Source organism: Oncorhynchus mykiss, chromosome 19, assembly GCF_057628025.1.
Source record: "Oncorhynchus mykiss isolate SJ-2025 chromosome 19, ASM5762802v1, whole genome shotgun sequence".
NCBI classification, from domain to species: Eukaryota; Metazoa; Chordata; class Actinopteri; order Salmoniformes; family Salmonidae; genus Oncorhynchus; species Oncorhynchus mykiss.
In genome coordinates this window covers 52,750,733-52,762,881 of record NC_143040.1, presented here as the reverse complement: position 1 = coordinate 52,762,881, position 12,149 = coordinate 52,750,733, and the positions used below count along the sequence as shown (strand labels likewise).

Genomic DNA, 12,149 nt, shown 5'->3' with positions numbered 1-12,149 from the left:
GCATGGTGGTGGCAGCATTATGCCTTGGGGGACACGTTTTTAAGCGGCAGGGACTGGGAGACTAGTCAGGATCAATGGAAAGATGAACAGCATCTTTGACTGCAAGTGTTTTGATGAAATGCACACAGTAGCCTCCCAAACATTTGAGCGCATCCAATGCAGATTAGAGGAGATGAGGCTATGCAACTGATATACACTACATGATCAAAAGTATATGGACATAGAACTTCTCGTATAACATCTCATTCCAAAATCATGGGTATTAATATGGAGTTGGTTCCTCCCTTTGCTGCTATAACAGCCTCTGCTCTTCTGGGCATAGTACAGAGAGATCCTTGATGAAAAGCTTCTCCAGAGTGCTCAGGACCTCAGACTGGGGCGGAGGTTCAACTTCCAACAGGACAACGACCATAAGCACACAGCCTAGACAATGCAGGATTGGCTTCGGGACAAGTCTCTGAATGTCCTTGAGTGGCCCAGCCAGAGCCCGGATTTGAACCCAATCCAACATATCTGGAGAGACCTGAAAACAGTTGAGCAGCAACGCTCACCATCAAATCTGACAGAGCTTGAGAGAATATGCGGAGAAGAATGGGAGAAACTCCCTAAATACAGGTGTGCCAAGCTTGTAGCGTCATACCCAAGAAGACTTGAGGCTGTAATCGCTACCAAAGGTGCTTCAACCTAGTAAAGGGTCTGAATACTTATGTAAAAGTGATATTTCAGTTTTGAATTTTTATACATTTGAAAACATTTCTACAAACCTGTTTTTGCTTTGTCATTATGGGTTATTGTGTGTAGATTGATGAACGAAAAAAATGATAGTTTTAAGGCAATTCCATGCTAAAAGAGTGATGCCGAGACTTTTTCCCTTTAAAAAATATATGTCAAACAAAAACCAATGATTGCAAAGTTAAACAAACCATACAACTGTAGTATGCAAAATGACTACTTTGAACAATTTCAACTGAACATTTAACAAAAACACATTGCAGATGCAAAGTTTGGTAAGAGAATGACAGCATAAACCGCAATCATTGTTTTTATTTGACATACATTTCAAAGTGAAAAATCTGAGTCTCAGCAACACTGTTGGCGCGTGGAATTGCCCTTTAGTAAACCACAGAGCCAGCCATCATAACTCCCAACCAACAGAGTAGTGCTTCTCTACCCACCAGGGCTGCGGTGGTGGCGCTCCATCCAGATGTAGCAGTTGTTCTGTGCCACACCGGTCTGCGAGTCCAGGAAGGGCAGGCGCACGCTGCGCTCGGCACACAGGCGGGCATTGTAGCTGCGGCACTGCTCAATGGCCTCTTTGTAGAACTGGTCACCCAACCTGCAGCAGGGAGACAATTCAGATAGAGGTCAACACCACATGTGGTTGGCACAGACATGCATTTGGTTATGTGGCTGTTATAGACACTGAAATAGGCCAAAATACCAGATTAGTGGCTAACCAGACAATTCATTTCAGCCATGACTCACTGACCACCATGGACCACTAGAAATATCCCTGTATGTATGTTCTTCAGGGGAAGAGAAGTTTCCATTTGACTGTCATATACTGTACATTAAGCCATGTAGACCTAAACCCAGCCCCAAACAAAACTATAAGATGAGTTTGTATAGGCCGTCATTGTAAATAAGAATTTGTTCTTAACTGACTTGCCTAGTTAAATAAAAGTTTCAATAAAATAAATGAATAAAGGTTTTCCTGATCTGACAGATTATACACCATGTAAAACATTATAGGGTCTGTATTGTCTACATTCTGGAAGCATATTTTCACCTCTTCATCCTCTGTACTGCTCTGTCGGCATACAATCAGGGATGGCGGGTCATGGGCCGTTCCCTAGCGACCAGCAGAAATGCAATGATGATTACAGTCAGCTTTTAAATCATGTTAATCACCAGGGTCAATCAAATAATCAAACAAACACTATTCCCAGGATCTTCAACGGCTGATTGGAGTGGCTCTACCATGGACAAACAAAGTGACTAAGATGAATGTTGTCTGTGTGATGCTTACATTGCTCTTTGCGGAGACTGGCGTGACTTTCATATAGCCTAGCCCAGGGTTCCCCAACTGGTGGCCCGTAGCCCAAATTGGCCCATCAAGTTCTGATATATATATATTTTTTGCACTTTCATTCATTTCAAGACTGTAAAACACCAGAAAATCAGCTCCAAGTGAGGTTTGAAATTATTATGTTTTAGATAAATATTATATCTGTTTGGGCTTCTTGCGGTCAATTCGCAGTCTACAAATGATTTGTAATTACGTTCCGACCCCCTGACCATCCGCTCAATAGAAAAAATAATAATAATTGGCCTGCCGCTGAATCTAGTTGATGATCCCTGGCCTTTCCTTTCATCATCTGGAAGAAAAATATGGCCTTAACAGCCATATACTCTTATAATCTCCACCCGGCACAGCCAGAAGAGGACTGGCCACCCCTCAAAGCCTGCTTCCTCTCTAGGTTTCTTCCTAGGCTCCTGCCTTTGTAGGGAGTTTTTCCCTAGCCACTATGCTTCAACATCTGTATTGCTTGCTGTTTGGGGGTTTAGGCTGAGTTTCTGTATAAGCACTTAGACATGTGTGGATGTAAAATGGGCTTTATAAATACAGTTGATTTGATCATGACCTCTGGGTCGCTGGGACATGACTGATTCTACACAGTAGTGAGCCTTGGTTTCTATTTAGGGTGATGAATTAATGAGGAAGATGATGTGCTGGGCGAGGGTATCACAATATAGAATGTGTTCAAAGATTCTCATGTCTAACATATAAAGATTTACAGACACTACTACTGCTAACATTATCTCAATGATCTTATAGTTTGTGGAGATTTTTTCCAATGCCGGTGATAGTTTGGCAGCCCCTTAGGGTATCAATGTTAATATTTGCTGTGAAAGGAGGATATTTCACATTCAAACCTTCAGTCCCTGCCACACAGCTCATATGGTAATTAGTCTGCTTAATTAATCTCAGCAGAGCCGCTAGCACACAGACAGGTTTTAATTTGACTACATCAAAGATGAGGATAAATGCTGAATCTTACACAAAAGGCAGCAACATATGCCTGTGTAAAGTTCTACCTAGTTGGGCCCGCCACTGGTATAGCCTACCCATAATACATTTTCACCACATGTTCTCGATTACAATACGCACAAGCAGCCATTTTGAAAAGACACACTTAATGAGGCGCTATAATCGTAGCTCTCCCAGCCTCAATTAGAGATACGGAGGTCTGTGAGAAGAGGAGGCATTGGCACGCTTGGGCCGGGCAAAGAAGGCCAAATCCGCTTTCTCTCTCTCCTCCTTGTCCTACAAATCTATCCTCTCTTTCTCCCTAACGCTCTGATTAGACAACTTCCAACAGATAAACAGACATGCTTGGAATGTTTTCCCTCACATAGAGGAAGGCACTGCGGTAAGACAAAGCCACAGTGTTTGAGGATTCTTGGAATGAGGCTGCATGTCAGTGTGGTTGTGAAGAGTAAACAGTTCCAGGTACACAAGGCAATAAGGAGGGAAAAGGGAGAGAAAGGGAGAGAAAGAAGGGGAGAGCACAAGAGAGACAGAGAGCATGAAGCTCAGAGAGAGAGGTTAAAGACAAACCATCAGAAAGGATAGCACGGTAACTAGCAGGCTGCATTGTTTTCCTTCCTCGTGTTATAAACCAACAAAGACAGTGAATAGTAGGCTAGATAATACTGCCAATGTTATTCTTTGCCTCGTGGAAATTTCATAGAGCAATGACATTTCTAAAGGTTCTAAAACTAGCCTCTGAGCAGCACAGGAATTCTTACAGGAACAAATCACAAACTGGGGTTTATGCACATGCAGAGTGGCCAACTGGTAAGCGCTCGCTTGAGGGTTTAATATAAAATAATCCATCTGAAAAGGTGATTGAGCAGTGAGTGACAGAGTTTATTACATTTTAAATAAACCTCAAGACTAGACTACTGATAATAATGATGACTATTATGCCTGCCCAAACTAAAGCACCACGTTCCTGGGACCAGAAATGACTAATATGTCATAGCACTTCAGGATTGTATGCCATAAACAGCTACAACACATGTAACTGTTGAACAATACAGTCATTAGGCTACTAACCTACTTAAAGAACATTTAGGCCTTAAACTACCATCATGTCATGTGAATCTAAATGCTGAACCTAGATCACTTCAGTCGAGCTTCAGCATCTGACCAAAAACATCCAGATGGATAGAAAACAAACAAGCCGCGAAAGTCATGTTAAAAGCTCCCTCTGTTATGAGGTGTCAACTGTCTGTCTCAAAGGCTGCTGCATGTCTTTCATCCTACTAGTGCACTGGCCCTGAGCAGCAGATGCAGCAGCCTAGGTGAGAGACATCTCCAACACTCATCATGAGTGACGAGCCTCAGCGTCTGAGAGCACAAGAGGTGAGAGAGGCGCCGCTCATACTCACATACGTTTTTTCCCCCACTGTCCGTTATTTAGCACCTTTGTGTGACATTGAAGTGGTTGGAAGGTTGTTCCAACGGTAAAAATACATAGCAGAGCTAACCAGACACAGACACTGTTGTGACTTAGCTACAGTAAGGGAAAGCCTAGTTCAAAAACACACATCATCTTACAGATGTGAGTGAGGGGGAAACAACAACAAAAAAATGTGGCTGCTGGGGCCTCCTCTATCAGTGTGCTCCTGTCAACAGTCTGGGCGTCGCATGTCTGTGCCCAGTCCTTAGTTTGAGCATTAGATGAACACACATTTTGCATAATAGAGAATGATAACTCAGTTTCCATGAGGCCAGGCAAGCCAAGTGATCTGCAGAAGCCTAATTCAGAACATTAATTCCATTTATTTTTACACTACATTTGAGGAACCCCTAGAGTTTTATACTGAGCAAAAATATAAAAACACAACATGTAAACATGTGTTAGTCCCATGGAATATGGGGGAAAAAATGCACCAAATTATTTTCAGTCTTCAACATAGAAATGCTACCAAAAAAATGTATTGAAACTTGTTACAAATGATGGAGTCACACAAGATTCACAGAATTATATTTTGAAAGAGGAAGTAAAGTACTTTAAGAATATGTTTTCATTTCAGGCTCCTCCATCTCCACTAACCGAAGCTAATTGTATGGATTTCTTTCCTATTAATAATGTAAAATTAACATCTGTACAGAAAGACTCTGTGAAGGCCAAATTACAGAGGAGGAATGTTTTGATGCAATTAAAGCCTTTAAGTGTGGGAAAACTCCAGGGCTGGATGGCATACCAGTGGAAATATACCAAACTGCTTTTTGATATACTCAGAGGACCATTATTAGCATGTTTTAACCACTCCTATATAAAATACAACAAGAAGGTCTGATATCATTATTACTGAAACAGAATCCAAGTGTATATTTAAAGATCCAGTCCATTTAAACAATTGGAGGCCTCATACAGGTCAAATCAAATCCAATTTTATTTGTCACATACACATGGTTAGCAGATGTTAATGCGAGTGTAGCGAAATGCTTGTGCTTCTAGTTCCGACAATGCAATAATAACCAACAAGTAATCTAACTAACAATTCCAAAACTACTGTCTTATACACAGTGTAAGGGGATAAAGAATATGTACATAAGGATATATGAATGAGTGATGGTACAGGGCAGCATAGGCAAGATACAGTAGATGGTATCGAGTACAGTATATACATATGAGATGAGTATGTAAACAAAGTGGCATAGTTAAAGTGGCAAGTGATACATGTATTACATAAGGATGCAGTCGATGATATAGAGTACAGTATACACGTATGCATATGAGATGAATAATGTAGGGTAAGTAACATTATATAAGGTAGCATTGTTTAAAGTGGCTAGTGATATAGTGATATAGGTCAGTGTTATGATGCAAAAATCCTAGCTAAATGCTTGGCGCACAGAATTAACAAGGTATTGTCAGATATTATCCATCCTAATCAGACCACTTTTTACATGGATAATACATTGGAGATCATATAAGACAAGTACTGGAAACAATAGAATACTATGACGTATCGGGGAAACCAGGCCTGGTTTTCATAGCTGATTTTGAAAAGGTTTTTGATAAAGTACAACTGGAGTTTATATATAAAATGCCTAGAATATTTCGATTTTGGGTTATGTATGATAACCCTAGGTGTAAAATTGTAAATAATGGCTACATCTCAGAAGGTTTCAGACTGTCAAGAGGAGTAAAACAAGGTTGTCCACTATCGGCATATCTATTTATTATTGCCATCGAAATGTTAGCTGTTAAAATTAGATCCAACAATAATACTAAGGGATTAGAAATCCGTGGCTTAAAAACAATGGTGTCATTGTACACTGATGATTCATGTTTTCTTTTAAAAACACAATTAGCATCCCTCCACAACCTCATAAAGTATCTACATACTTTTGCTAACCTCTCTGGATTAAAACCAAATTATGATAAGTATAATGATAAGTACTATATTACGCATTGGATCACTGAAAAATGCTACTTTTACATTACCGTGTAGTTTACCAATAAATTGGTCTGACGGGGATGTGAACATACTCGGTATACATATCCCGAAAAAAAGAAATGTTCTCACTCCAATACATTTTTATAGAAAGTTAGCAAAAATAGATTAGATCTTGCTACCATGGAAAGAAAAATACATGTCTATTTGTGGAAAAATCCCCCTGATCTTTAGTCATATCACAGTTTACCTATTTGCTTATGGTTTTGCCTACACCTAGTGACACACGTTTTAAATTATATGAAGAAAAAATATTCAATTTTATTTGGAATGGCAAGCCAGACAAAACTAAAAAGGCCTACTTATATAACGAGTATGAATTCAGAGGGCAGAAATTCTTAAATTACTCACTAAAGGCATCAATCATACAAAAGTTATACTTCTCTTGTAAATTAGTAAGAATGTATCACCCCATGTTCAAGAATGGCCTTTTTCCCTATATTCAGATTACAACTGCTCACTTTCGGTTTTCTGAAAACTAAATCATTTCCAAAATATTGTTATTTTTTAAACAAGCCTTAGAAAGTTGGTTGCAATTTCAGTTTAATCCACCTCAAAAGACAGAACAAATAATACAGCAAATATTGTGGTTAAACTCAAATATATTAATTGATTTTTTTTAAATAAGTATTTTTCAACAAAAAAAACATTTAAAAAAGGTAGCATTTTTGTAAATTATATCATAAACAGGACTGGTGGAGTTGTCACACGTGCAGCTAACACAGACATATGGAAATGTCTGCTCTACCCAAAATGATCACCAATTAATTGCAGCATTACCACAAAAATGGAAGAGGCAAGTGGAAGGGGGAAAAAGTAAAGAACTTGTCTGTCGGCCCTGCATTAAAGACCAAAAGTTGTTAAAGAAAATTGTGATAAATAAAAATATATACAAATTTCATTTAAGGACCAAAACATTGCAAAATAGTTGGGAAGAGATTTGCGATGTACCGATTCCATGGCACATGGTTTATGAACTGACAAGCAAAACGAAGCAGGATTCAAAACTTCATTTTTTTAAATGTAAATTATTATACAAAATTATTGCAACCAATAGAATGTTATATACAGTATATGGGGGATACAATCTTCCCAGCTCTGCAGATTTTGCTGCGAGGAGGCAGAGTCATTTGATCATTCATTTTGGTACTGTCCATACGTAGCTCATTTTTGGTCACAGGTCCAGGAATGGCTGAAGAATTGCAACATTTACATAGAACTAATACTGCAGATAGCAATACTGGGTGATTTGAAAAGTCATACTCAAATTGATCAATAATATAATCATTATTTTAGCAAAAATGTTTATCTTTAATTTACAATCTGTAGAAGCTATGAGAATAGAAAGGTTAAGGGCTTTTTGTGAAGCATCAAATCACAGCACAAAAAAATATACGGCAAATAGAAATCCAAAATGGATGCTGTTAAGAGATAGATGGGCGGGGTTGAATGGAGCTGAAGGGTGGGAACTAATAACAACAAGATAACCAATGTAAAACATACGGGGTCTGTAAAATGTATATAGGTTCAGAAATGTTGCAAAATAGCACAGTTACAAATAGAAATAAAACTGGATGGACATCAGAAATCGAGGAAGGACTAAAAACAAACAAAATATCACTATTGTAAAATGGATTGTGTCCGTAAAGTATGTATAAACTGAAGGTAGAAGCCTAAGTGTTATTGTTTATTAGTTTACTCCAATTGGGGAAGGGGTGGTAGGGTCTGTGATGAATAATAAAGGTATATTTGATTTGATCGAGTATATATATATATATATGTTTTTAAAGTGTGTATATGTATGTATGTATGTATGTATGTACAGTGGGGCAAAAAAGTATTTAGTCAGCCACCAATTGTGCATGTTCTCCCACTTAAAAAGATGAGAGAGGCCTGTAATTTTCATCATAAGTACACTTCAACTATGACAGACAAAATGAGGGAAACAAATCCAGAAAATCACATTGTAGGATTTTTAATTTATTTATTTGCAATTTTATGGTGGAAAATAAGTATTTGGTCAATAACAAAAGTTTATCTCAATACTTTGTTATATACCCTTTGTTGGTAATGACAGAGGTCTAACGTTTTCTGTAAGTCTTCACAAGGTTTCCACACACTGTTGCTGGTATTTTGGCCCATTCCTCCATGCAGATCTCCTCTAGAGCAGTGATGTTTTGGGGCTGTTGCTGGGCAACACGGATTTTCAACTCCCTCCAAAGATTTTCTATGGGGTTGAGATCTGGAGACTGGCTAGGCCACTCCAGGACCTTGAAATGCTTCTTACGAAGCCACTCCTTCGTTGCCCGGGCAGTGTGTTTGGGATCATTGTCATGCTGACAGACCCAGCCACGTTTCATCTTCAATGCCCTTGCAGATGGAAGGAGGTTTTCACTCAAAATCTCACGATACATGGCCCCATTCATTCTTTCCTTTACATGGATCAGTCGTCCTGGTCCCTTTGCAGAAAAACAGCCCCAAAGCATGATGTTTCCACCCCCATGCTTCACAGTAGGTATGGTGTTCTTTGGATGCACCTCAGCATTCTTTGTCCTCCAAACACAACGAGTTGAGTTTTTACCAAAAAGTTATATTTTGGTTTCATCTGACCATAAGACATTCTCCCAATCTTCTTCTGGACACGTCTGGCACTGCAGGATTTGAGTCCCTGGCGGCGTAGTGTGTTACAGCTCTTTGGTCTTGGCCATAGTGGAGTTTGGAGTGTGACTGTTTGAGGTTGTGGACAGGTGTCCTTTATACTGATAACAAGTTCAAACAGGTGCCATTAATACAGGTAACGAGTGGAGGACAGAGGAGCCTCTTAAAGAAGAAGTTACAGGTCTGTGAGAGCCAGAAATCTTGCTTGTTTGTAGGTGACCAAATACTTATTTAACACCATCATTTGCAAATAAATTCATTAAAAATCCTACAAATGTGATTTTCTGGATTTTTTTTCTCATTTTGTCTGTCATAGTTGAAATGTACCTATGATGAAAATTACAGGCCTCTCTCATCTTTTTAAGTGGGAGAACTTGCACAATTGGTGGCTGACTAAATACTTTTTTGCCCCACTGTGTGTGTGTGTGTGTGTATATATATATATATATAGAAACATGTCATCTCAAAAAAATGTAAACGCGAAAAAAGAAATGTTCTCTCACTGTCAACTGCATTTAATTTTAGCAAACTTAACATGTGTAAATATTTGTATGAACATAAGATTCAAAAACTGAGACAAAAACTGAACAAGTTCCACAGACGTGCGACTAACAGAAATTGAATAATGTGTCCCTGAACAAAGGGGGGTCAAAAGTAACAGTCATTAAGTACTACAGTGCATCTCCTCCTCATAAACTGCACAGATTTGCCAGTTCTTGCTGTGAGATGTTACCCCACTCTTTCACCAAGGCACCGGCAAGTTTCCGGACATTTTTGGGGGGTAATGGCCCTAGCACTCACCCTCCGATCCAACAGGTCCCAGACGTGCTCAATAGGATTAAGATCCGGGCTCTTCGCTGGCCATGGCAGAACACTGACAATGCTGTCTTGCAGGGAATCACACACAGAATGAGTGGTATGGCTGGTGGCATTGTCAAGCTGGAGGTTCATGTCAGGATGAGCCTGCAGGAAGGGTACCACATGAGGGAGGAGGATGTCTTCAGACCATGTGGGACCCTCCACCTCCAAATCGATCCCGCTCCAGAGTACAGGCATCGGTGTAACGTTCATTCCTTCGATGATAAACGCGAATCAGACCATCATTCCCGGTGAGACAAAACCTCGACTCGTCAGTGAAGAGCACTTTTTGCCAGTCCTGTCTGGTCCAGCGACGGTGGGTTTGTGCCCATAGGCGATGTTGTTGCCGGTGATGTCTGGCGAGGACCTGCCTTACAACCAGGCCTACAAGCCCTCAGTCCAGCCTCTCTCAGCCTATTGCGAACAGTCTGAGCACTGATGGAGCAATTGTGCGTTCCTGGTGTAAGTCGGACAGTTGTTGTTGCCATCCTGCACCTGTCCCACAAGTGTGATGTTCGGATGTACCAATCCTGTGCAGGTGTTGTTACACTTGGTCTGCCACTTTGAGGATGATCAGCTGTCCGTCCGTTCTCCCTGTAGAGCTTTCTTATGCGTCTCACAGTACGGACTTGGCAATTTATTGCCCTGGCCACATCTGCAGTCCTCATGCCTCGTTGCAGCATGCCTAAGGCACGTTCACGCAGATGAACAGGGACACTGGGCATCTTTCTTTTGGTGTTTTTCCAGAGTCAGTAGAAAGGCCTCTTTAGTGTCCTAGGTTTTCATAACTGTGACCTTAATTGCCTACCGTCTGTAAACAGTTAGTGTCTTAACGATCGTTCCACAGGTGCATGTTCATTAATTGTTTATGGTTCATTGAACAAGCATGGAAAACAGTGTTTAAATCCTTGAATGAAGATCTGTGAAGTTATTTGGATTTTTTACGAATTATCTTTGAAAGACAGGGTCCTGAAAAAGGGACGTTTCTGACAATTACATTGATGGCAGCAACAATCTATCCACAATATTAAAGCTGATCCTCCCCCTAGAAAAAAAATACATACATATATACACATACACATACATATATATATATATATAAAAAGTGTTGGTCCCAAGTTTCATGAGCTGAAATAAAAGTTCGCAGAAATTTTCCATATGCACAAAAAGCTTTTTCTCTCAAATTTTGTGCACACATTTGTTTACATCCCTGTTAGTGTGCATTTCTCCTTTGCCAAGATAATCCATCCACCTGACAAGTGTGGCATATCGAGAAGCTGATTAAACAGCATGATAATTACACAGATGCACCTTGTGCTGGGGACAATAAAAGGCCATTCTAAAATATGCAGTTTTGCCACACAACACAATGCCACAGATGTCTCAAGTTGAGGGAGTGTGGAATTGGCATGCTGACTGCAGTAATGTCCACCAGAGCTGTTGCCAGAGAATGTAATGTTAATTTCTCTACCATAAGCCGCCTCCGTCCTTTTAGAGAATTTGGCAGTAAGTCCAACCGGCCTTACAACCACAGACCACGTGTAACCACGCCAGCCCAGGACCTCCACATCTGTCTTCTTCACCTGCGGGATCGTCTGAGACCAACCACCCGGACAGCTCAGTAATAAAGCCCTTTTGTGGGGAAAAACCCATTCTGATTGGCCGGGCCTGGTTCCACAGTGGGAGGGCCTATGCCCACCTATGGCTGTGCCCCTGCCCAGTCATGTGAAATCCATAGAATAGGGATTGATTAATCAATCAATCAAATGTATTTATAAAGCCCTTCTTACATCAGCTGATGTTACAAAGTGCTGTACAGAAACCCAGCCTAAAACCCCAAACAGAAAGCAAAGCAGGTGTAGAACCACTGTGGCTAGGAAAAACTCCCTAGAAAGGCCGGAACCTAGGAAGAAACTTAGAGAGGAACCAAGCTATGAGGGGTGGCCAGTCCTCTTCTGGCTGTGCCGGGTGGAGACTATAACAAAACATGGCCAAGATGTTCAAATGTTCATAGATGACCAGCAGGGTCAAATAATAATAATCACAGCAGTTGTAGAGGGTGCAACTGATCAGCACCTTAGGAGTAAATGTCAGTT

The 12,149-nt window shown here is 40.3% G+C and overlaps 1 protein-coding gene across 3 annotated transcripts in view; it reads right to left on the bottom strand.

The window, feature by feature from the left end:
* Positions 1-12,149, bottom strand: part of LOC110498362 (zinc finger protein DPF3) — a 40,273-nt gene that overhangs the window by 24,605 nt on the left and 3,519 nt on the right. For all 3 annotated transcript variants that reach the window (XM_036954885.2, XM_090211349.1, XM_036954884.2), the window contains exon 2: positions 1,176-1,336. In XM_036954885.2, coding sequence (XP_036810780.1) covers positions 1,176-1,336 — 161 coding nt within the window. The remainder of the gene's footprint in view (positions 1-1,175; positions 1,337-12,149) is intronic.